The sequence below is a fragment of the Lithobates pipiens genome, unplaced genomic scaffold (genome assembly GCF_037356315.1).
Source record: "Lithobates pipiens isolate NorthernLeopardFrog02 unplaced genomic scaffold, aLitPip1_a1.2 Scaffold_18, whole genome shotgun sequence".
NCBI classification, from domain to species: Eukaryota; Metazoa; Chordata; class Amphibia; order Anura; family Ranidae; genus Lithobates; species Lithobates pipiens.
The window spans coordinates 170,337,862-170,364,810 of record NW_027507758.1 but is presented as its reverse complement, the minus strand read 5'-3'; the positions used below and the strand labels follow the sequence as shown (position 1 = coordinate 170,364,810).

General features: G+C 39.7%; 1 protein-coding gene across 6 annotated transcripts in view; it reads right to left on the bottom strand.

The window, feature by feature from the left end:
- The window catches only part of AKAP12 (A-kinase anchoring protein 12), a 218,111-nt gene that overhangs the window by 26,149 nt on the left and 165,013 nt on the right, over positions 1–26,949 (bottom strand). For 5 of the 6 annotated variants that reach the window (XM_077486374.1, XM_077486372.1, XM_077486377.1 and 2 more), the window contains one exon: positions 21,268–21,391. In XM_077486374.1, coding sequence (XP_077342500.1) covers positions 21,268–21,391 — 124 coding nt within the window. Of the gene's footprint in view, positions 1–10,295; positions 10,580–21,267; positions 21,392–26,949 lie in introns of those variants that run through there. The other variant, XM_077486375.1, reaches the window with a different exon arrangement.

The window sequence follows — 26,949 nt, the reverse complement described above, 5'->3', positions numbered from 1 at the left end:
GCCCATGCTGGGTCAAGATCGGGCGTATGTAAGTATAAGGTGGGGCGGGGCTGCATGCAGAAGGTTTTTTTCCTTGATGCAGGGAGTGCATTAAAGAGGAAGTAAACCTTGATGAGTTTACTTCCTCTTTCATTCCCTGCAAAGGCAAAGCATAATGGACTACTATGCGAAGTCACCGCTGTCCCCTGTAGTCCGGGGCATCCATCTTCTCTGTGGGGTCTCGCAGCTCCGCCGCTGTCATTCGGTGAAGCCGCGATGACGTCACTCTCGCGCATGCGCACGGGAGCCGACACACGCGGCAGCTCCGTAGTTGGAAATGCCGCGCTCAGTGCGCCTGCGCGCCGCTGTCTACGGCGCATGCGCCGTAGACAGCGGTGCCTGTCTTCGGGCAAATATCTCCTAAACCGTATAGGTTTAGGAGATATTTCTTGGACCTACAGGTAAGCCTTAATCTAAGCTTACCTGTAGGTCAAAGTGTGTTGTAAGGGTTTACAACCACTTTAAAGTATAAAACCTACTGCCTTTAGAACCACTTTAAATGAGCAGGTCATATCAGGAGCGTGTTGTGTTTTTCATGAGTAACAATACCACTTTACAATCCAATGTCACTTCATATTTCAATAACCACCCTTAATATTATTATTTACATTTTAATGACATATATTTTTCAATTGCAAAAAATGAGTCAAAGGTAATTATAGAGGAGTAAACTAGTGACAATAAAATAGTGCACAAGCTTAAAAAGCTAAATCACAAAATTACATTTCAGGACACTGAATACAGCTACAGCTGAATAAGAATGAAAAATAAGTATTTAATTGCAGGAAGGGCAGTACAAGGGTGGGCATAGACATGCTGGCATCTGAGAATAAAGGGCAGTTAGACATCTCAAATGACTCCACAATTTGCCACTGTTTACCTCCTGATTCAACTGATGGATGGAGGTGGTGCACACACTCTGAAAGATTTATTCCCTCTTTTTCATACAATAGAAAACAGTGGGCTATAAACAAAGCGATTTTCCAATATGTTGCAATAACGGTTTCTTTAGATGGTCAAGTGGCCATTACTGAACCTCTGCATAGCACAGATGTTTATGGCCAGCCATAAACATATGCGGATTTAATCAATATTATATTTTATTAACTGAAGTGACATTGGCATTCCAGAAACAGAATGTGGCTCTTTTTTTTGTTGGGTGCCAAAACAGTTGATGGGAATGAAGCTTGATGCAGCTCTTAATTAAATCAACTGCATGTCACAGGTAGGTCGACTGTAGTTCAATGCACCTTAGAATGAACGGAGATGGAAATGATTAAGAACAGTCCTGCATTGGGTACATATTTTAACATTTAAGGATCTATTTAAGCTAATTAAAATAGAGTTTACGCTTAGTGGCTCGGAGAAGCAGATGTTTTGTTTGCCTTTTACTATGTACTTGCTGTACAATAGTCTCATGCATTAAACTGTGTTGGTTTATTGTCTTCTGAATAAACGTGCTGGACAAACCTACTTGGTCTGTCCATGGTTGCTCCTGTCTTGTGCATAGTCACCACTGTCTTTACTAGTTGTTGAGAAAGTCCCTCTTACAATGAATGAAAAATATAAATATAAACTGTGTATGTGTATATATATATATATATATATATAAATATATATATATGTATATATACACACACATACACACACACACACACACACACACACAGTATCTCACAAAAAAGTGTGTACACTCCTCACATTTTTACAAATCTTTTATTATACCCTTGCCATGTGACAACACTAAAAAAATCACACTTTGCTACAATGTAAAGTAGTGAGTGTACAGCTTGTCGAACAGTGTACATTTGCTGTCCCCTCTAAATAACTCAACACACAGCCATTAATGTCTAAACCGCTGGCAACAAAAGTGAGTACACCCCTAAGTGAAAATGTCCAAATTGGGCCCAATGAGCCATTTTCCCTCCCCGGAGTCATGTGACTCATTAGTGTTACAAGGTCTCAGGTGAGAAGGTGTGTTCAATTTGGTGTTATTGCTCTCACTCTCTTATACTGGTCACTGGAAGTTCAACATGGTACCTCATGGCAAAGAACTGTCTGAGATCTGAAAAAAAGAATTGTTGCTCTACACAAAGATGACCTAGGCTATAAGAAGATTGCCAAGACCCTGAAACTGACCTACAGCACGGTGGCCAAAACCACACATCAGTTTAACAGGATAGATTCCATTTAGAACAGGCCTTTCCATAGTCGACCAAAGAAGTTGAGTGCTTGTGCTCAGTGTCATATTTAGAGGTTGTCTTTGGGAAATAGATGTATGAGTGCTGCAAGCATTGCTGCAGAGGTTGAAGGGTTGGGGGGTCAGCCTGTCAGTGCTCAGACCATATGCCGCACACTGCATCAAATTGGTCTGCATGGCTGTCATCCCAGAAGGAAGCCTCTTCTAAAGATGATGCAAAGAGAGCCTACAAACAGTTTGCTGAAGACAAGCAGACAAAGGATATTTTTAGGATTACTGGAACCATGTCCTGTGATCTAATGAGGCCAAGATAAACGTATTTGTTCAGATGATGTCAAGCGTGTGTGGCAGCAACCAGGTAAGGAGTACAAACCCATGTATGTCTTGCCTACAGTGAAGCATGGTGGTGGGAGTGTCATGGTCTGGGGCTGCATGAGTGCTGCCAGCACTGGGGAGTTACAGTTCACTGAGGGAACCATATATGCCAACATGTACTGTGACATACTGGAGCCGAGCATGATCCCCTCCTTTTGGAGCCTGGGCCACAGGACAGTATTCCAACATGATAAAGCCCCAAACACACCTCCAAGATGACCACTGCCTTGCTAAAGAAGCTGAAGGTAAAGGTGATGGCCCGACCAAGCATGTCTCCAGACCTAAACCCTATTGAGCATCTGTGGGGCATCCTCAGATGGAAGGTGGAAGAGCGCAAGGTCTCTAACATCCACCAGCTCGGTGATGTCATCATGCAGGAGTGGAAGAGGACTCCAGTGGCAATCTGTAAAGCTCTGGTGAACTCCGTGCCCAAGAGGGTTAAGGCAGCGCTTGAAAATAAAGGTGGCCACACAAAATATTGACACTTTGGGCCCAATTTGGACATTTTCACTTAGGGGTGTATGCACTTTGTTGCCAGCGGTTTAGACATTAATGGCTGTGTGTTGAGATATTTTGAAGGGACAGCAAATTTACACTGTTATTCAAGCTGTACGCTCCCTACTTTACATTGTAGCAAAGTCTAATTTCTTCAGTGTTGTCACATGAAAAGATATAATAAAATATTTACAAAAATGTGAGGAGTGTACTCACTTTTGTGAGATCCTGTATATATATTTACATTGGTCCATGCTGGACCAATGTAAATATGCAATAATAGCCATACCTGGAGTTCAGCGTAAATATTTAAATATTCATAACCTGTCCACTACATTTGTAAAGGAATATTGTGAAGATACTGTGTGTATATATATATATATATATATATATATATATATATATATATATATATATATATATATATATATATATAAAGCACTAAAGCCTGATGGATAACACTCCACTGAAGAATATCCTTGAAGATACAACTTATTTTATTTATCTTAGCCAATGAATTTCAGTCAATTAATAGTGCACACAATGTTTGTCTCTTCCCTTGAATTAGAGGGGTTAAAATTAATAAGAAACATATAGGAGATGTTTTCAGGATACTACAGTTGACCAAACCAGCCCTCCACGTGCTTAAGTCATCCCTGTCGACATCTGGAGCTGGTTGACAACTCTCCCGTGGGATTCCTAGAGCTGAGCTGGATGCTTTCCAGAAATTCTTAGCATTCTACCTTCATCAGATATGCTATATACACACCCAACTTCCCTCTCCTCGGACCCTTCCAAAGCTCTTTACACAGACTACATTTTGCAAAGTATGCAATTTTTATACTCTACTTTTTGACCAGCGCAGTTTTCGAATATTAACATGAGGTTTATGGTTTGGGTTTACTTGTGGATTTTCTAATCGATGATCAAAATAAAGGAGAAAACATGAAAAATAGGAGATGCTCCCCACAAAACAAATCAAATCCCAGCTGTCAATTTGTCTAGTGTATACAGAGAATTGGACACTGTAACCAACGTTTGATAGTTTCTTATTTTTTTGTTTGCTTTTTTTGTTTTCTTGTTTTTTTTTTTTCTTTCAAATAAAATGTGCAGTGTTCTATAACGCTTAAATCCTTTGATTATCCCTGTAAACTACATACACTAAAAAGGACCCAAGGAAGAAAACCAAAAAAACATAAAATAAAAAGATGCCAGGTATGTATATATCATCTTGATCTGTACAGGTTAACGCAAAATACCCTAGTACCAGATGTGCCTCTGCTTCACACCAAAGCAGACCATACATTATGGTATTTTCTTTCCTTCCACCACAGGTGGAAGAAAACAAAATTGATAATTTCCCCCATCAACACAGTCAGTGATGATGGGGGAATTCCATAATCAGCACTATTGTTTTCTTCTGGTGGGGAGCCTTCCTTGCTGGCAGAATACGATGATTAGTGTTGTCGGCTTTAACCGGCAGCACTAATCATTTGGGGAAAACTCAACAGGCTGATTATACAGAAGTTGATCGACTTGTGTACAACCAGGGTGCCCATAGATGGACTGAAATTCAACTGGTCCCTACTGAACCCACAAAATTTCGGTATGGCCATCTTAAGCATTCTGTAAATAATGTATTTGAGAAATTTGTTTGCTGTAACAGAGAAGCATCTACGCAATTGGATTCTGTTTTTAAAGGAGTAGAGAAGTGATGGCAAACCTTGGTACCCCAGATGTTTTGGAACTACATTTCCCCTTAAGCTGATGCCCTCTGAAGGGTAGTTGCGCATCATGGAAAATGTAGTTCCAAAACATCTGGGGTGCCAAAGTTCACCATCACTGGAGTAGAGGATGTCCAAGGCGAAGCAGTCCACTCATATGCAAGTAAAAATTCTTTCCCTTGCACATGATTGGGTATTCATAGTGTCTAGCACATATTCACTAAATATTTACACAAATTTGTAACCTCCAAAAGTCAGATGATGTCTGACCCAGGCAAGAAAAGCAGTAACATTTTATTGTCCCTGAAATCTAAACTCGTGCAAAGATGTGGAACCTAAGGTTCTTCTGTTTTATTGGGCTTTGGTTTTTGGAGCATCAGAATAAAAAAGTGACTGATTGGAGAGAGAAAATTCTGCAAAGTGTGTAAGAGGAATGATTTCACATCAGAATAACGCAAGGATGCAAAATGGCAACAGGAGTACATAAAGAGACCCTGTCAACACACTTTTTATCCTTGTGTAAACAATTAATTTGAAACTGCTTTAATCTCAGACACTTTTGCCCCATGGGCAATCAAATAATTTTGTAGGAGCCAGGAAAATCAATAGAATCCAACACTTCAGACTCTTCTCTTTTCTGGTCGGTTGCTGCTGCACCCCCCCCCCCCCCCCCCCAAGTCGCTATGCCATATGGGTCTGTCAGCAGTGCCCATCACAGCCTTGTGAAATGTAAACTGACAGTACATGGGCTGTGTTCAGAACTGGTGAAGGGGCTGCATTTATGGTAAACTAATGTTTGCATGCCTAATCACATAAGTTAGTTCAGGTGTTATGTGTACATTGTCACATGTGTGCATCCTCCACAAGTGGTTGTGCTTTTGTATACTTTACTGTATAGTACTGTATAGAGCACAACAGTACAGTTTCTTTATTTCATGCTTATTATAAACCTATTACAATACAATACTATATAGCCGATATTGTTAGTTGGGGACCTATGCTAACTTTGTTCAACCCAGTGGGCTAAACGATGTTAGTGTGCCAATCTTCCCCGCCGTGCCTTTGTGCTCTAACAAGGGGACTTCCCCCACTGCAAGAACACACTGATCAGAGCTGGCAGCCGGGTCAGATGCTGGTTTCCCAGCATGCCTGTTAGACAGAAGCCGGCTGTGAAACTGGCTTCTGTAGAACAGACAGCTGTACACACGGGCTGAAAGTCGGCCAGCTCCTGCTAAACCGGCCAATTGTGTTTGATTTTTGGCCTGTGTGTACAAGGCTTAACTCACATTCATACATGTGTACTATGTACATACATACTAGGGACAATTTAGACAAGAGACAATAAACCCAACAGTATGTCACTAGACTGTGGGAAGAAACCAGCACAAGTACAAGCAGTGCATGCAAACTCTATGCAGTTAGTATTACGATTGAGATTTGAGCCTCTAGTGCTTGCAGGCAGAGGTGCTAACCACTAAGTCACTGTGCTCCACACCCACTACAGTATATAAGAGCTAGCAAAGAACCTAGCTACAGTATATGAGGACTGTATCTGATATTATATGTGGGCATTGTTCAACTACTTCTGACACCCCACCACCCACTACCAGAAACATATCCAGATCTTTGATAATTGTCCATTATTTTGCCATCCTTATGGAAGGATGATTTCCTTTGATGACGTCAAGCAGCACCAGATTACTTACTACAAAGTGATAAAAGAGCCTCAAGAACTCATTACAATGTCGTTTGCAATTCTATGCACTGTTTAATTATTCCATGTAACAGGCTTTCTAGTCTGGATAACTTCCAGCCTAAGCAAACAGTTTAAATAAAGCTGCTAAGCTCATTATCAAGACACCAAATGGTTCAACACCAAAGCAACACTTCCTCTGTAGGTAATTTCCTTATGCTAAAGAGCTGTTATTGATCTTTGGCCATGCATTGATTCCCAGAAAAGGATTTTCAATACAATGTTAAAATAATTTAAAAACATTAAGGCTAGCCATACATTATACAATTATCTTGTACAAATTTCCTAAATTTACCAAAACCATATAATATGAGGTCAAACCTAAACACTGACAATTTCTAGGTAAGCAGGCAGGCTCTTGCACTACATCGTTGGAATTAAATGTAAAGAAAATTGTATAATGTATGGCCAGCTTTAGATTATCACCTTAATTTTTACTTTGAAATCATATTTTAATTTGTAAGTGTAGACAAAAAAAAAACTTTCATTGCAATTGAAGACTTTCCTACAAAGCTTGCATATAACAAAATTTTCCCAGTGCAGTTCTGGGATGAGAATGTACTGCTGTATGACACACCCACAATACAGACAACAGCAGTCTAGCCCTTCTGTGATAAATACATAAGTATCCCGTTTCATTAAGTAATGCGAGTCACAGGAACTGGCATAGTCTAATCTGGGATTATTCATTAAATAATTAATCGTCACAGCAAATTGGGTTTCTCCTTTGGGGCAACAATTACGGCCTTAACAGCCTAAAGTTAAAAGATGAATACACAAAAGGGCTATTCAGCAACAAGAATATTTTGAGGATTCAATTGGTTTTAAACTCTGCAAAAGGGCAACCAAACAACAAGCCGCAAAAAGACAAAACCACTCCTAGGTAAAAGAACAGCAGTGATGTTTAAAAAAACATATAAAATGTCATCCTAAGGTTTCATGGTGACTAAAAAATAGTAAGGAGCTATATAGTTTTACGATTTACGAAATCAATCTTACTGTTTCTAAAAGTAAAAAGTTTTCTAAGTTGTTAAAAAAAAAAAAAAAATTCTAAGTCATATGGAAGCCAATAGTTCCTTTATGCCATGAACCTTATTTATCAAGGAAAAGATTCAAAAACATAATATGCCCATTTAACCACCAGTGCAGCATGGGACATTGATTTTACAAAAGTGCAGGAAAGCCAAATGTTAATGCTGCTCACAGTAAGCAGATTCACTCATTGACTCATTGTTATGGGCAACACAGATATTTCTTTTGTCCTTTTTATAAATCAGCCCCATTATTTCAAAGGCAGTGATGTGCTGTAAAGGGTCTCAGTAGGAGGCTGGATCCCTGTACAATGAAGAGGGCAGACAGTAACACTGATGAAGAGTAGCTAGAAGATAACATTGGGTGGGGGGATGCTTGTGAGATGGGAAGATAATCTCAAGGATGTAGTTATTGCCAGAGCACTCCTTACAACTCACATGGGATCCAGCAAAAAAGGGTCCCCATTGCATTTAGGCTACTTAATGATTCACGCAACCAGTAAAAGCAAAACTGTAATATAATTATATATAAAAATTAATTAGGCAAATCAGATTACCGTGAATGCTGTTATAAAAGCAGGCAAAGCTTTTCATCTAGCAAGCTCTAAAGGCAAACTCTTTCTACCAAGTGAGGCCAACTGCACTCTTCCAACAGTCCACCGAAAGTTTATGTTTTCAGCATTCCCAGCCTAGTGGCACCAGCAAAAAAAGATTTTGGTAGCTATTTATGAATGGTGTCACCCCACCTGAAGTCTGTGGCTTGATAGCATAAGACAATACTGGAAACAATAATGAAAGGGGCAGAGAAAATTTGTCCTGGGAGTAGGTGTACTTTTGGGATCCTACTCCAGCTTACTCCCTAATTTTTATTGCTAATACTTATAAAAACAGAAAAGTAAAGGTATAAAAAAAATAAGTGGTTCATTGAGTATGGTCCTGTTGTTAATATGTGAGTATAGACTTAGGTTTACCCCCAAGCATATTTATATTCACTTAATATTAACCAACTCGTTACCTTTGCAGGAAATCTGTTCCAAGTATGCACTGCTCGTTCTAGATTATTTTGTTATTTTGTCATTCTAGAACTGCTACAGTATTTTCTTGAAAATGAATTATAATCGGCTATGTGGTTTAACTATTACTGCAGCTAGTCAGAACTTTCATTGACATCATTGCTGAATGAAGTTAATCCTCTTCACATTCCTCCCTTTAGCCAATTCAAAGTCTCCTTATGAAGTAATCGTTTTTACTATGCCCATGTAACAAATAATGAAGCCACCTTCCCTAAGGATGCTTCAAATCCTGCAATTTAAAAATGAATGGGATTAAACGTTCCTAGTCACACTAAAACCTTTTCCATAGTATGAGAACTGAGATCTATCCCTTCTTGTGCCTCCGCCAGCAAAGTTTTTTAATCCACAGCTCAGTGAAGCATTAAAAACAGTAATGCACTGTGCCGTTACAGACAATTTTTGGGTCAGCTAACACTTAATGCAATTTTTAAAAGAAACAGCACACTTCACAAAAATCCTCACTGTAATATTTTTTTTTCTCTTGACATTTTTTTTTTTTACTCTAACAATCTTGGATGATAACAGTAAATGGGAGTCATACTGCAAACAACATTTTCAGTTACTTGATGCTAATTAGGATGGTTACCCCTGAGAATAGTATCAATTACAAATGTGAGTATTTGTCAAGCTGTTCTAGGAAGTGGCAGCTGACAAATAGGAACAAACACCACTATTGAAATTTATAGCTACTTGGACATCCATGCATTGCATGTACAAGGAAAATGTAAGAAGTGTAAAAAAAAAAAAAATGTTTTATATATATATATATATACACAAAACCTAGTAAAAATGTGTATATATATATATATATATATATATATATATATATATATATATATATATATATATATATATATATATAAAATATATATATATATACACACAAAACCTAGTAAAAAAATGTTATATATATATATCTTCCAAAAGTTTACTAACTTTAAAGTGCGAGCCAACACTGTTTATTTTTCAATATCCTTATTTGTTTTGTATTCCTCCAATAAAAATTCTAATCTACCCTACCTATAAGCTATAGTAGTGCTGTTGAGCTCTATGAACAAGCAGAATTTCCGGCTACCCATATAGCTCAATGTGCTGCAAAAGGATTGTGCAACCAACAAGCTGTTTTTTATTAATGTATGTAGACACACCTTTTTTAAAAAAAAACAACTGACTGACCTACATCGGATGCAAAAAGAAAAGGAAAAATGCTAATTCAAGTTACCTGCCCTTTAGAACAAATACTAAGACAATCAGCAAATTTAACTGCAAATTGCATGGCTTTCTGCCTTGCCAAATTCATATATATATATATATATATATATATATATATATATATATATATAAATACTCCAAAAATGATGAACCTGAACCACAGAGTTACCTTCCGACGTTTACCTTTTAATTTAACCATCAGAGTTGGGAAACTTTGACTTAACAGGAAATTGCTTGTTAACATACTTTATTCTAACTTACTTTCTTTAAACATCCTTTATTCTAAGCTGTATTATACAGTATTCATTCAATCAACTGACTTATTTGACCCTGCACCTATGAACTTTGTAAATCCTCTATAATTACACATCACCCTCTAATAAGCCAACTTACCGGTTAAGGTTATGGTGCCAAGCATATTTTCTTTCTGAGATTCTTATCCGTATACCCCTATACAACACAGCAGCAGCCTTATCCAGTGTACGCTCACTAGCACAAGTATAATTCCTTGTTACAACTGTGGACAGTAGATGTCGTGTGAGGCTTGCTTGAGATCCAGCAGTACTATAAGAAAATCCCAGCCACTTGGAGGAAAAAGTATGGCATTCCAGTGTTGTCTCCTCTGCTGTTCTTCCTGGGGTCTGTGAAATGAGAGGGAAGCTTCCTTCACACCCCTTTAACAACTTGCCTGACTGAGCAGCCTAAGTTTACTCCAACAGGCTCCCTCCTCCTGCCCCACCCTGTCCTATTGTCTGACAACCCCCAGACCCCACAGAGAGAGGACTTCAAATTGCTCAAACTGAAGGATAGACTCACACAGATCCTTGCGTCCAATACATGACTTCATTGAATAGGGAATTAGCATTTGCAAACAAAAGCCTTCCCCCTTATCTTTAGAACTTTCCTCACATTCCATAAGAATTTATTTTTTCCCCTTTACCTGTGGGATTTAGCAAATGTAAATTGAACTTGTCTTTTAAAATCTTTCTCTTACTTTTTGTTTCCTTATGCTCTTGAGTTTTAAGTATAAAACCACTTAAAAAAAAAAAAAAAGATTTCCTTCCCACATTATTCTTTTAGTGCCAAATGGGGAAACAAATATGCATGCTTTGTTTGTGATACACTTATATACACACCAGTAATCTACTCATATATCAGGATGTGTTTAAATGAAAAAAATGCTGAATCTTGGAAGACCCCAAACGTGTTTCTAGTTATAAAGGCTGCCATACACAGCTCAAAATTCAAGCCTTGGGTGGCCCTGTCTGTACCATCTGACCCCAAAAAAGTAAATGTTTTCAATCAACTTTAGTTGAAGGAGTTGAATAAAAAATTTTAAGCCAAAAAGCGACTGCATCCAATCAGATGCAGTCATTGTTCAGATCTTCTGACAGCCACGGATGCCTGGAAAGCAACGGATGTCTTTGGCCAATTATGGCTCTCTCAGTAGAGTGCGCTGTGATTGCCCAAAGCATGCAGGTCAGGTTCATGCTTTGGCCAATCATCATACACCAATGCACTGCGATCTCGCAGTGCATTATGGGGCATTCTGCGAGTGTCTCATATGTTCGGTTTGTTTTAGAACAAATGAACACCCGATGTTCGAGTCGAACTTACATTTGACTTGAACCGTGGGCTCATCCCTAATTTTTACATATGTGGCCAGCTTAATCAGGACTCAGAAGCCTTCACAATCTGCAAACTTCATTAAAGCTCAATGCCAGTTTGAGGAGCCACCCACCCATCATCCACAGTGATGCATAGAATGGTGCTCACATTGTGATGTGTGAACCTGGTTCTTTGCAGTATCCACCTGTGGGCCCGGGCTGAGATATCATGATGCATCTCCAGAGGATGTTCCATAACATTCTGAGCTCACAGGAACTAGGTAGATAAGGACTGGTGTCCAGTGGTGGAGGAGGTTTGGGAAGTAACTTTGGTACAAGTGGTCCTTAAAAGGCATGCCCTCACCCCCAAGAGTGCAGCCAACCTACAGTAAGTCTCCATTCCATTATTCTTTACCACTAACACACCATTCATCGCTATGGTAAGCTGTACTCATGGCACCCTCCATCAGTCTTCTTGAGTATGGCTCTCCCCATAGGAATAAATATGGGTTGCAGTGTCGGTTGAAAAAGACTTGACAGGAAGCTTTTGGAAGAAAGCCAATGTGGTTCTGTGCAGGGCCAGCAATAAAAATCACTGGAACAGGAACATCAAGTATTCATGGTATGTAACAAAAGACAATTTATATCAAAAGTTGTCCTTTAACAAACCTTTTTTACATAGGGAGTGGATGGTAAGGACTTGAGTTACTACAACCCATGTATTCATAGCATTATGACTATAACTATGAATGTACAGACATACCCCACTTTTAAGTACACAATGGGGTTTATTTACTAAAGCTGGAAAGTGCAAAATCAGGCTCACTTCTGCATAGAAACCAATGAGCTTCTAACCCCAGTTTGTTCAATTAAGCTTTTTTAATAAAACCTGCAAACAAATTGGTTTCTATGCAGAAGTGAGCCTGATTTTGCACTTTCCAGCTTTAGTAAATAAACCCCATTGTGTACTTAAAAGTGGGGTATGCCTGTACAGTATCTTTCACAATATTAAAAATGTAAGAAATCTAAAACTGGCCACACACCTTTTAGACTTTTCCCCACATTTCATTTGTTACATCTGAAACATTCAGCAATAATGAACGAAACAACTACTTGGAAAAAAACAAGTTGGGGGGAGGGGGGTATTTACTAAAGCTGGAGAGTGCAAAATCAGGCTTACTTCTGCACAGAAACCAAACAGCTTCCAGGTTTTATTGCCAAAGCTTAATTTAACATGCTGAGGTTGGAAGCTGATTGGTTTCTAGGCAGAAGTGAGCCTCAATTTGCACTAGGTGAAAGCAGGTGTGCGCTAATATTTTTAATTATGACGTTTAGTGTGCCCCAATCCCAAAAATGCAAAGTCATTTCCAAATAATATCTAAACAGGTATTTTTGGACACCTTCACACTCATACATTTTACACTGTTTACCCTAAACAATTGCCATTTAAATAAAGAAAAAATACTAGTTTACACCCTTTCCTTTTAACCTTTGTTGCATCTCGGTGCAGCTAGTTCCTGTCTATATGCATGCACTCCAGGGATGGCTGCAGGCATTTCTAAGCATAGTTATCTTACGGGACAATAGTGTACCATGCCTGCATAATGTATTGAAACATCCATTGTAGTGTTTGAAAGCCCATGTGGCAAGGTGACAACACAGGGGCACAATGGGAGATGGGGAAAGAGCATTATTATGCTATAACATCTACAATAAACCAACTAGCCATTGACCAGCTTTGGACCACAGCCATAAACATTTTGTACACAGTATATAGTATTGTATACTGTACACAGTATATAATATATGCTGGCTTTACACAGACAGAACCTGTATATTAACTAAAGCTAGCCATTCACTAGTAGAATTTTGTTTGGATTTCTTTTTGTTTTCAGACTGTTCATTCAAATTTTCTAATGATTGGTGACTGCAGTGATGGGAAAATTTGAAGGATCAAGATGTAAAGTTTTTCTTGAACAAACTAATTTCTAACAGTGAATGTGGTTTTCATGCAAGAACAAAATTAGATGTTAAAAAAAAGTGATTGTTTTTTTTTTAAGTACTTTAAAACAACATTTGTCATGTAATCAAATGTACTGATGAGAATTTTTATATGTTTCATACGAACATTAATTGAAAAATCTTCTAATGTAGGGCCAGCTTAATAATCATCTAATTGACATACAGTATGAACCAGATCCAATATTCAGCTCCTCTTCTGATCAGATCCTGCTTATAAAATACACCCTTTATTTTTTTTTGTAAGGCGACTGCTTGCATACAACAGAGATTCACCAACTGTTTTCTAATCAATACGCAATATAGTCTGACACTGTCTAATGCTGGCCATAGATGGATCTTTTTTTCTTTCTCTTTTTTTTTTTTTCAATCAGCCTGATTGAAAATAAAAAGAAAAAAAATGGATTTCCACATCCATACAAGCAAGGTGGAGGGAGGAATCCTTCCCACTGTGCCATTGTATTCCGACAGTGGGGATTCCTCCGCTGTCAGAATACACTGATCATTGGCTGAAACAGGATAATTGAAAAAGTATTTCAATAGTCCCATTTCACAGAGGTCAGTCATTAGATCGACTTCTGTTGAGGGGGACCAGCCATAAATGGATTCAAATTCAGTCGGTCCCAGCTGAGGCGGCTAAATTTTGATCTATTTATGGCCATCTTTAGTCATTGAAGTGGTGGCAGTGCCAGAGCTTATGTATAAATGGGCATATGACTATAGATGGTGCTCTTCACTGGAACCAGCACTGCTTTTGAGAAGTGCAATGGAAGTTTTATCCTATTGATGATAGCTTCAAGTGAGTGTTATTAAAGGCACATGTTATACGTATCTGCTCTGTGCAATGGTTTTGCACAGAGCAATTACATTCCACTCTCTTCTTTCTAAAAGGTGTGTGGTCAGGGACGGCTTCCCCTGCCCCCCCCCCCCCCCCCCCCCGGTAGAAGACAATTGTTTGGTAGGAGGGATTCCCCTGTCAGCACTATGTGTGTTGATGGGGGAATCCTTGGTTGCAGGAAAGGAATTCACACCATCTATGGCCTGCCTAAGTACGTGGATTGAAATATGTCCACTTCTACAGGGACAAGGACACAAAGAGGTGAAATATTTTGTGATAAGAATTTAACTACCTTTTTCATTCCCACCTACTTTTCTGTTATAAACCGCCTAAGAACTACCTACAAATGAAAAATTCCCTTAGTGTATACAATAGTAAGTGTAAACTTATCATCACTTTCTGCGCTGGTAAAAAATGCTCACAGGAAATATATAATCCTTCCCCATTATATTTAGAACTATTCAAAAGAAGGTTTTGGTTTTAGGTACATTGAATATAACAACATTTAAAGGAAACTTATACTCGACATGGTAAGCGGCCAGGATGTTCAGGAAAGAGTCCCCCTTTGGACCCAGCAGCCACCTCATTCTGTTCATCCCTCACTCTTGAAGACCGCCTACTACATGCAATCTCCAGTAACCCATCTGTGTCAGGGGGCCTTAGGTGCGTGACATCACTCCACCGCGCCGCCACGATGATGTTGCATACATGCGCGGTGGGATGGCACCACGCACCTGAGGCCCAGGAGGCCATGTTTGGTGTTGTTGCACGATGATGTTACATACATGCGCGGTGAGCTGGCACCACGCACCTGAGGCCCGGGAGGCCATGTTTGGTGTTGCGCACCCTTAGCAATCCTAAATCACACACAGTTGCCAGAAATTTGATGGGAGGCTACTGACAACCTTCCACACATATAATCCAAGCTAAGGGCACTCTGTCAGTATACCCTGCTTGGAATCTGGACCTGAGGACTGGACATTTATCCTCTATGCTCAAAAACTGGGTAAGAACTTTAATGTTCTTGGATAAATTATTTGACCCCCCACATGTAATACTATGAATTCTTTTCACTTATAATAAGTATGGCCCATTCATTTGAGCAGGCTTTTAACTTGCAATACTATACATACGTGCATTTAAGGTGCCAGCCACCTATATTGTGATGAGGTCTAACAGCATGTAGTATAAATGCTTTTTCCTTTTTTCTGTTTATTTCTTCACTATCACAAGGAGCAGCAATATTACATTTTTTACTGCCTTTAATCTGACCCAGTTATATATGTTTTCAGCCCTCTTCTCTTGTGTTTTTAGTGATTTACCACAAATACCTTCACTTATGAGGCTCTCTAGCTAGAAGGCCCACTATATCATCCATATTGGGGACTACATGTTCCAGACCTGTATTAAGGCCAGGGTATGTGCGTTTAGCATTTTTCTTTCCTGGTCCTGGGTGTCTTTTAACAATAGTATTCAGTTCCATCTGCTAAATTTGTATATGTATGTATATCTCACAGGGTCTCAGAATATTTTCTTTCCATTTATTTCTGTATTTCTAAGGCCGCGTACACACGGGCGGATTGTCTGCCCAACTAAGTTCATCAGACAATCCGACAGACAGTCCGTTCAAAATTTGCATGAACGGACTTGACCACACACGATGAGCAGACAGTCCGCTGAAAGCGTGCGCGATGACGTGTACAGCACGTACGACGGGACTAGAAAAACGACGTCCTATACACTGCAATGCAACCTTCGGCCGTGTAAATCCTTTCTGAGCATGCGCCATACTTAGTTCGTCCAACTTGCCTACACACGAGCGGACTGTCCGCTGAAACCAAGTTTGGACGGACAAAACCAAGTTTGAACGGACAAAATTTTGGAAATTCCGTAAGACTTTGTTCATCAGACAGTCCGCTGAAAAAGTCCGCTGAAGCCCACACACGAGCGGATTGTCCGCTGAAACACGGTTCAGCGGACTAAGTTGGACAGACAATCCGCCCGTGTGTTGCCTAAATTGCAGGGTTGGCTCTCTAAGGGCCTCAGTGCTACCCGCTCCCTCCATTTAGGTGGTATTCTCTCCTCTTCTATGTGTCTGAAACATAATGATATTGCACAATATAATATGATGGGCAAGAGTACAGATTCTTTCAAACTTTGTTTTTAACTTAAACATGGCATGTGTTCATACAACACCACTTGATAGACTGCAAGTGTTTGTTATATGAAAATATGATTAAAATTAAAGTTATGTTATGATATATGTAATCAAACTGTGTAAAAATCTTTGAATATGACTCATGTACCTACGTTATATTATAGATATGATACTCCTCATGCCCCTGATGATGGAGACGTGAACTCTCCAAAACGTGTCGGTTGATATTTTCATACATTTCACAGTTGGTGTAATAGTAGCATAGTTAGCTTAGCTATGTACCTTTTATATGTTGTACCAATAAATTCAGTTTTTTACATATTTCACTTCTCATATATATTTTTTGTAATTCAAGTGCGTCAAAAGTCCCAAAAAATTAGAGGAATTTCTCTGTCTGTAAGCATATACTGAGAGAAAGATCAAGTCTCTCTCTCATTGCTGAATCCCTCCTCCTAAAATGTTAGTTTCCTGCGTATCTCTAACTTTATTACTAAAGTTGGTCATACACTAGTAGATTTTTCAATGAATGTTCATACGAATATTTGTATGAAAATTCACCAGTACATTTATTGACTTGATGAAGATTGATTTAGAGTGTGTGTAAAAAAAACCTTTCCAATCAATATTTTCTAATGAAATAAGCTGGCACCAGAGGGGTGCTTCCCTTTCCCAATCCCACAGAATAAACATGTTCAGACATCCCACACATGCATGTGTATTCACAAGGTTCCAGAAAAAAGCCTCCAACAGTGCCTGCAAATCTTGTTATTGTCTAAGGTCTGTGGCCACCATTTCTATTGTCTTCCGCAAAATAAGATGACAACAGATGTGTCTGGCTTTGATCCTTCTGTCCCACGTCATATATTTTTGAGCTTTAGGGGAAGACATCCTCTGAAAGGCAAATCATGCCATGATGTCAGCCGTATCAACAGTAATGGCAAAATTTGCTGAATCACTTGATGAAAATGTGGGCTACATTCACATGGGCTGAGAGAGAAGGATAATTTGCCACATTCAGAAGTGGCTCAATGTAGCTAATGGACGTAATTATAATATGTGGGATATATATATATATATATATATATATATATATATATATATATATATATATATATATCTCATTTGGCCAATTAGCTCCACAGAAACACCGACCCTGGATGCAGCCGCCAGTGTGGTCAGAGGTTCTATTCACATGCAACCACTCAAATGGGTACAAACCTGACAGCTTCTACTGTTCACACAGAGTACCACCCCTGCCCCCCTTCCCATGTGCCCATGTACAGTAAATGTAGGCCAATATGCTTTCATTTGAAGGGTGTGTAAACCCTAACAATGAACTTCTCTAACATGGTCTGTTTTAGCTTGCTAAATATACCATTGACATCATGTTGTTCTATCTGTTCAATAAGTGCAAAAAAATGCATGTTGATCCTGCCAGAAACCTTTTAAGCTAATGCCTTTTTTGTACATGTTTAGGCGTATTTAGGAGCATCAAGCATTTCAGCATTAATATATTTTATTGGCCAGAATATTGGGATGCATTAACGCTCAAACGCTAGATGCGTCTAGTGTATTGCCACATTTAAAGGCATTTACACAAATTTAGGCACGTTTAGCATTTTTTATGCATTTCAGTTCCTCTCCTGAATGCACATTTGGCTTGTGAACACACCTATGGCAGCTTGTGAACACTCCTCTTCTAATACGCCTTTAAATGCTTATGTGTGCATGGACACATAGGGGTTGATCTACTAAAGGCCAATAGACTTTGCACTTTGCAAATTGCAGTTGCACTCTGCAAAGGCAGTTGCTCCAGAGCTTGGTAAATAAGGTAAAGCTTCACTTTGCTAAGAATACCCAATCGCCTGCAAGAAAAAAAAAAAAAAAGCAGCATTTTTTCTTGCACATGATTGGATGATGTACGTAAGTTAGCAGAGCTTTTTTTCATTTACTAAGCTCTGGAGCAACTGTTCTTCAAGACTTAAAAGTGCACAATGTATTTGCCTTTAGTAAATCAACCCCGTAGGCTTGCTTTTTTAAAGCCCAGCATGCATAAGGCCTTATCATTTTACATGGTGCTTGGCTATCTCTGAGGACAGAGTTTTTTTTCTTTTCATCTACTCATTCTATTATCCTGGATTCACACCTATGCAGTTTTAGTGCTTTTTGCATTTTGCAGATTTGCATTACCGAACGTGTTCCATAGGAAACCATGTTAAATGGACTGTAGTGCAAATATGCAAAATGCAAAAATAACTAAAACTGCATAGGTGTGAATCCAGCCTTAGTATCTACTAGGTTTTTACTGTTATGTAGAGTACATGCATTGACCCCCAAAATACATGAAGGCTCCTACTATTACACATCTTTTTGTATTTATCTTGAACAGGGAAGGTCAACCGAACACCGGACGGAGTCTACAAAAAAATACACTTAACAGCTAGCCAGTCTCCCTGTTGAATGATGCCAGTGCTGAGTTACACAGTGTGTAAGGGGTTAAACAGGTGACTTCCACCGAAAAGGCATGAAGTGTAAGAAATATCCGGTTTTAACTCAAGGTCTGCTCAAAACAATCATTGTGTGTTCTATCTCAACTTTCTCCATCCTGTCCCCTTTCCCTTTTTATGAGCATGTTGAGTAGTGTGATTCATCACTGATGGAGCAAAATTTGATCATCCTGCAATTATTTCCTGCTATTCATTCACAAACAACTTCCTAGAAATACGGTCAAAACCAAACACAACCCTGACAGCTCGCAGGTCACCGGAGTTTTTTTTTATTTTTGTAAGAGCAGCCATACGCCGAGGTCATGTATCCCACGTTTCAAACGTTTCTCTGCATATTTAGCAGGTTTGAGGTTTTAAGGCAAGGCAGGTGATAATGTTTGTAAATACCTGGTTTGCTCCATGATGCCTATTTATGATTTTAAATCAGTGTTTTTCAACCGGGGTGCTAGTTGCACTGCCTTGGGGTGCCAGAAGCAGAATTGGGAAGCTCTGTGATGGGAAGACTGTGTGATTGGAGGGGGTTTGATGTGATGAGAGGCCATGGTAAATGTAGGCAGGATATACATGAAACATAAAAGCCCTGAGACTAGTGCTGGGCACAGCCATCTTGGATACGATGTCAGCAGATTCAAAGCTTTCACTCATGTTACATTTTACAGTGTTCAACTTCACTCCTACCCCAGGAGCTCCATAAAGAGTTCTAAAGAGAGATTTGCTGTGTCAGCACAGAAAACAATTGGATACTCCTAGAATAGGAAAGGGCTATGCCCTGCAAGGAGGAGAGGGCTGTGACACGGAATTAACTTTTCTTGAATCAGGCACATTTGCTAGCAAGTTTAGGGGTCCATTGCTGCAAGTAAGTTTGAAACATTTTCTTTTTTTTTTCAATCCCTCAATCATATACATGCGCTTGCAAAGATTTTGGCAAACATGTCTGCAGATTCGCAGCTTCTGTTCTTTAGATAGTCTGTCTACTATAATCACAGTTCCAAAGCTGTAAAAAATAGGGTGTTGCATCTTCAGCCCTGTTTGGAACCTTGGCCGGAATATCATCCTGAAGCCTCCTAATGAAAGAGATGCCTGACATGGTACCTCAAGCTCTGTGCACAGTTCTGAGGACAAAAGAAACATGGACCAACCAAGAGATGCCTACCATGTTCTGTTCAGTTACCATGGAAGGAAGCAACACTTGATTTATTGTTTTAGAAACTCACACCTGGCAGCAAATTGAAATGAAAAGTTAAAGGGGTTGTAAAGGTTCGTTTTTTATTTTCTACATAGGTTCCTCTAAGTTAGTGCATTGTTGGTTCACTTACCTTTTCCTTCGATTTCCCTTCTAAATGTTTTTTTTCTTTGTCTGAATATCTCACCTCCTGTTTCTCCTCAGTAAACTTCTCACCATCATCCGAGCTGGTGGTTAGTCAGCCAGAACAGCTTACTGAACAGCTTACTGAGGAGGAACAGGAAGTGAGAAATTCAGACAAAGAAAACAAAGAAAAAAAACATTTATAAGGGAAATCGAAAGAAAAGGTAAGTGAACCAACAATGCACGAGCTTAAAGAGGAAGTAAACCCTGATGGGTTTACTTCCTCTTTTTTTCCCTGCAAAGGTAAAGCATAATGGACTACTATGCATCGCATAGTAGCTCATTATGTGTCACTTACCTGACACAGGAGCCAGCGAAGTCGCCGCTGTCCCCTGTAGTCCGCCGCATCCATGTTGCTTGTGGCGTCTCGCAGCTCCGACGAATCACAGCGGCGCAACCGCGATGACGTCACTCCCGCGCATGCGCACGGGAGTCGCGCCTCGCAGCTCCGCCGCTGTCATACGGCAAAGCCGCGATGACGTCACTCCCGCGCATGCGCACGGGAGTCGACAAATTTGGCAAATCCATTCTTGGATTTGCCGCATTTAGTGCGCATGCGCGCCGCTGTCTACGGCGCATGCGCCCTAGACAGCGGTGCCCATTTTCGGGCAAATATCTCCTAAACCATATAGGTTTAGGAGATATTGCTTGGACCTACAGGTAAGCCTTAATCTAGGCTTACCTATAGGTCCAAGTTGTTTGGAAGGGTTTACTTCCTCTTTAAAGGAACCTATTTAGAAAATAAAAAATGAACCTTTACAACCCCTTTAATGTTCAGTTACATTAAATTGCAAAATGGGTTATGTAGCAATGGTATCTTTTTCTCCTTTAAACACACAGTGAAATAATTACAGAAAGTCACGTACATACCCTCTTTTGCTACCTCTTCCTCCTGAAATCCATTTATATCCTCAGCCTCTATGATCACTTCAACGGTCTCTTCTCCATCAGATGTTCCATTAAGTATTGCAATTTTTCCATTCTTATGTAGAAGCTGCAAACAGAAAAAAGCACGTTTTAACACTTATTCGTGAAGTCCAAAAGCCCTGTTTAAAATGTCAGTTACTTCTGTGTCAATAACTATTGTATCTTGTTGGATGTGATGGTATGTTAGTTGGTTACAGGTCCCATAATGTATAGCAAAAGGTTTAATTTTTTACTCCAGCAGTAGATCTTTGGACTTACTGGTGGAGATATCAGCTCTTTTCCATGAGCCCACACTTCTGAAGAAAATAAATAGGCAGACTTATGTGACAATATTAGCCGACACAATAATATTGAGCCCAATTTGGAAACCAGCAGGTTTTTAAAAGGGCCAGGAAACAAATGCTTGCAATAACATTAGCAAAAGTATAGTGAGGCACAATCTCAATAGATCAATGGTAACTCTAAAATGGATTTCTAAACACTTACTTATAAACCAATATATATCTATATCTATGGATTAATACGTAAATGTATTACTCTGGACACATTGGTCATTGGTGCCAAGATGCTATATCTAAACATTTGTGTAAACATTAAAAGGCTGTTTTTTGCTACACAATCATATACACAAGTAGGTATATGCATATATATATATATATATATATATATATATATATATATATATATATATATATATATATATATATATATATATCCTAATGAGCAGACACTATTGTTTTTTGTAAATTTAAGTTTGTCTGAAGCTGCAGTTTGGCTCAGACTAATTATGTCAAAGTTCTGGTTTCTGTACCAGTTCAGCTGGGTTGTGCTAGTTTCCACTGGGCCGTGGGTGTCGCTGTCACCACTGGTAAGTGCTGGAACAGGCTGAATGTATTGGGTTTCCTTTTGCTCAGAAATAGCCCAGTGGGAATGGTTCACCTGCTGTGTATTCTGGGTAAGGGTACTTAAGGTACAGGCACCATATTTTTGGGGTTTGTTATCCCAACCTCATAGCTCTCCTGGCCTGAGGTGTGTGCTGCCAGTCTTTGTCTTGGGGCCGGCTGGCTCAAGGCTTTGTAACTGAAAGGGTGGGCCCAAAAGTCTTGGGGCCTACCAATCCAGGGGTGGTCCTGTGCTGTCTTGAATGCGGGGAGAATCCAAGTGACTGGAGGATCCAGGGGGGGACTTTTTCAGGAGAGGATCGAGCGACAAGACTGGTATCTCTGGAAGAGCCTGGAGACTCAGTTGAAGGACGCATCCCGGGGCACCTATCACAAAGTATTGCTGAAAGAAACTGGTACTTTGTGACAACTCTTTAATTTCTCAATAAGTTGCTGAATGTGCTTTCCTGTGGCAGAGGATTGCACAATGATTTAGTTTGAATTGACAAGTCTGTGGCAGAGACTTTGTTCGAGCATCTCACCGACTGCTAGGTCAGTGAGAGAGGCCTATCCAGTGGTTGCTAGATCCAGCCTGTGGAAGCTGTTTGTCCTCTGGATCAAGGATATATCTCTAACCCGGCGGCGCGATCCCCGCTGAGCAAGCAGATGTTCACGGGGCGGATCATCACGGATCATAACGGATATCTCCCGTGTGAAAGAGGCCTAAAATGGGACTAAAACTAAAATGCCATTTTGGTTCTAAGATTAAGACTAAAACTTAATCGAAATTTGCAGCCAAAATTAACACTGATGCAGGTACGGCCTTGAGTAGATTTACTTATAACCTTAATTAGCCCCAAAGCTTGTGTTATTTCAATGTATTTATTTACAAGGGATAAAGTGGTAACCCTATGAAATGTATGCAAAATAAACAGCTATTCTATTGGCTTGCATTGCAAAATGTTGTGCTTTGCTTGTAATTAACCTTTACTTCACTACATTTCTTTTTAATAACAATAGTTAGGCGTGAACTGTATATGATCAGTAATCCGAGCAGACAGTGACATCAGCTAGGCTAAACACACAGTGCATGAACAAGCTGATTAACAGCTCAATAAAGGCTTTAGACCTGGGCTGTCCCTTTCCACCCGCATTATACCTCTGTGCAGTAACCTGATGCTGAATGATCTGAATTCAGACCTTCCTACCTTATCATGTTTCTAGCAGAGGCACAGAGGCATAGGTTATTAAACTAACGTAGTCATCACATGTGTATATTGTCCAGATTTATGTTTAAACATATTGTTATTGCATGCATCTTTTCTTGCATATTATTCTTTTATTGTATGTTATTACAACCCATTGTGAGAATACTAGCTTCATTTCCATTGTTAAAACATAGTGGCTACAATATAGACTAATGCCGCGTACACACGACCGGACTTTCCAGCAGGCTAGGTCCGACCTAGTCTGATCGTTTTTCATTTTAAAAATCAGACGGACCTAGAAATAGAGCATGTTTCAAATCTGTCCGACGGGCTCAATTCCTATCGGGAAAACCGTTAGTCTGTGTGCTGGTCCAACTGACTAAATACGAGGGTAGCTATTGGCTACTAGCGATTGAACTTCCTTTTTTAGTCCCGTCATACGGCATGTTCAAAACGAACGGACTTTCAAACAGACTTAGTCCATCCGTCTGTGGGCAAGTCCATTCATTCGGAAGACCGTTGGACCTAGTTTGCCGGAAAATCCGGTCGTGTGTACGTGGCATTAGTCGTTCTATGGGCCTTACAATGCTGAAAATTCTATTATCATATATTTTTTACAAGAGAGGATCACCCCTGTTCGTCTGCCACTATTTCTATATTTTTCAAGTACTGACACTAAAAGTTGGTTTAAAAAAAATACATTTAACTATGTGTGCTTAACTTATATCGTACAATCGCTTCAAATGTGGTATTTTTCTAATGATTTTCTGATCATGTGTACGGGCCTTAAATCCCAGTTCACATTTGTTCGTGGTGTGAGATCGCATTTGATTCGCACTGCAGTGCAAATCACATGCAATGTCCGTGCGATGCGATCTCTGTATAGCTGAGATCGCATCGCATTCGGACCAAACTCGCACTTCTTTTTGGTCCGCACCAGAATCAGATTACATTGGTTGTGTTCACACATATGCGATCCAATTCATGTCCGAACTGTCAGTTTGCAGTGAAATATGCGAGCTGAAATGGGGGAGTCATTAACATTGTATTGACACCCACAGCAGTTCGCATATGGCAGTGTGAACTGCTGTGCGAGTCGGGTGCAATGCGGGAACCCGCAGTGGATTTTCAGGGTTCCCGCATTGCAAAAGTGTGAACCAAGCCTTATGCTGTGTACCCGTGGCCGGACTTATATCGTGGCCGATAGCAAAGGTCCGACGGAACTAATCCGTCAGACAATTCGACCGTGTGTGGGCTTCATTGGACCTTTGCTGTAAAAAAAAGAGAAAAACCTAACCTGCCCTTCACCACTGTAGCCAGAAACTAAAAAATATTTTAGCCAACAATACCCTGATACACTTTAATGCTACTGGAAGTTTTAAATTAACAACAAAGGCATAGTTATCTGTAGATTTTTTTTACATTTCCTTTAAAACTTCCTTCCTTTGCTAAAATATTTAACTGTGTGTTTACATTACAAATACAGAAGAATGGTTTAGCTTGAGAGCTGAATTTGTGCCTTTGATGATCATAACAATTGATAATGATAATTCAAATGATAATTCTTAAATAATGTATTTTTGACTATATTTTCAATATTCATCAGACATCTACAATTCAGAAAATGGTTCTCAAAATTTGCCCTTGGGTAACTGCAGGTAAAAAAATCTTGTCAATTATTTCCTAAATAAGTTGTAATTTGCGATGAGTGCCTCAAACATGTGGAGCCACTCGTTTGATTGATTTGTTTGTGATTGCTTGTACATAGATCGATCACAAATAGCTATGTGTATGGCTATTCTAGATCAGGTCCCGATCCTTTACTGCTTTATGGAAAATAGTTTATTATTATACAGGATTTATATAGCGCCGACAGTTTATGCAGAACTTTACAACATAAGGACAGACAGTACAATTACAATATAATATAACACAGTAGGAATCAGAGAGCCCTGCTCGTTAGAAGAATAAAAATTTTATAGTGCCACTCTCAGTGTCATGCTAGAATTGCAACAGTTTTTCAGGGTTTTTCCTGTTGCAGTAATGCACCATAGTAATGCACTGTTGTGACATTTATTTTGAAAGCACTCCCAACACACTAAAGCAATGTACCTGTGTTGCACCGTGCCCCAACATGCAGTAGTGCACTACTAAAAATGGGTCAGGTGTAGTTGCTGGTATGCTGGGGTACGCTGGCACATACCTCCCAAATGACATGATAATGAGGGACACCTATTAGCAAACATATGTAAGGAAAGGACACACCCTCTGCCATGCCCCCCTTAAAGGAGAATTTTACTAAAAAAGTGATTGGTTAAATCTACAAGTGCTTTTTTTACCACTACTATTCCTTTATTTTAGCTTTTGGAATGTACAAATGCAGCAAATTAGAAATTGGATGAAAGGTTTAGCATTGGGAAACACTTTCTGATAGATAAGTAGTGTATTTTATATACAACTATATAGATCAGACCAAAATGAAGGACAAATGAGGAGGAAAGAGGGACAGAGGGCCTTTGTTCTGAATGAGGGACAGTCTCTCGAAATCAGGGACAGTTGGGAGCAATGCTGGCAGCCTATTCAAAATAAATGGTTTGTCTTAATGCAATAAATGGTAGTGTGCACCCTAACGCAGTGGTCATCAACCCTGTCCTCAGGGCCCACTAACAGGCCAGGTTTGCAAGATAACTGAAATACATCACAGGTGATATAATTTTCTGCTCAGTGAATGCAGTATTCTAGTCTGCATCTGCCCAAGGTAATACATTAAACCTGGCCTGTTAGTGGGCCCTGAGCGCAGGGTTGATGACCACTGCCTTAACGCACATTAACATGTGTGTATTAATGCACTGCACATGTATGAAGTCGATTTTAGGCCTCATTCACGTGAGCATATCTATCCATACACCCGTGCAAAAGGCTGCCTTTGCCCACACAAAATGCACAGGTGTTCAATATATCTGCATGCAGTTTTCCATGCCTACTGAAATGCAGTGGTTGCATGGACACAGCTACTGCCCCAATTTGACAGCTGTAGCGGTGTGTGCCCCCCAAACGAAGACAGTGTGCACCTGCATGGTTGTCAAATTCGTCCAGTGGCTGCATCCGTGCAGCTGTTGCATCTCAATAGACATGAATGGGACTATCTGCATGAAACACCTGTGCATCCCCTGCGTACAAAAATAGTCTGCATGGGTGTAAAGATAGGTACACCCCCTGCATGGGTGTAAAGATAGGTACACCCAGGTGAATGAGGTCTTAAAGTAAAATGAAAATGGCCAGGTATCTCCCCACTCATCATTTTAGGGAATGATACTACCAGTATACGATCATCCTTATTCATAACAATCTATTGTCAGTAACCTCTGGTTCATGAGTATTTAGAGGGTGCCACAGACTCTACTTTAGTATGCACACCTCCACTGAAGAGGATGTTTTACAAAACACCTTGCCTAACTGCTTAAGGACCAGACGCTGCAGTTGTACTGCGGCAACGTCGCTCAATCCCGCGATTCACTGTGAATCGTCAGCTCATA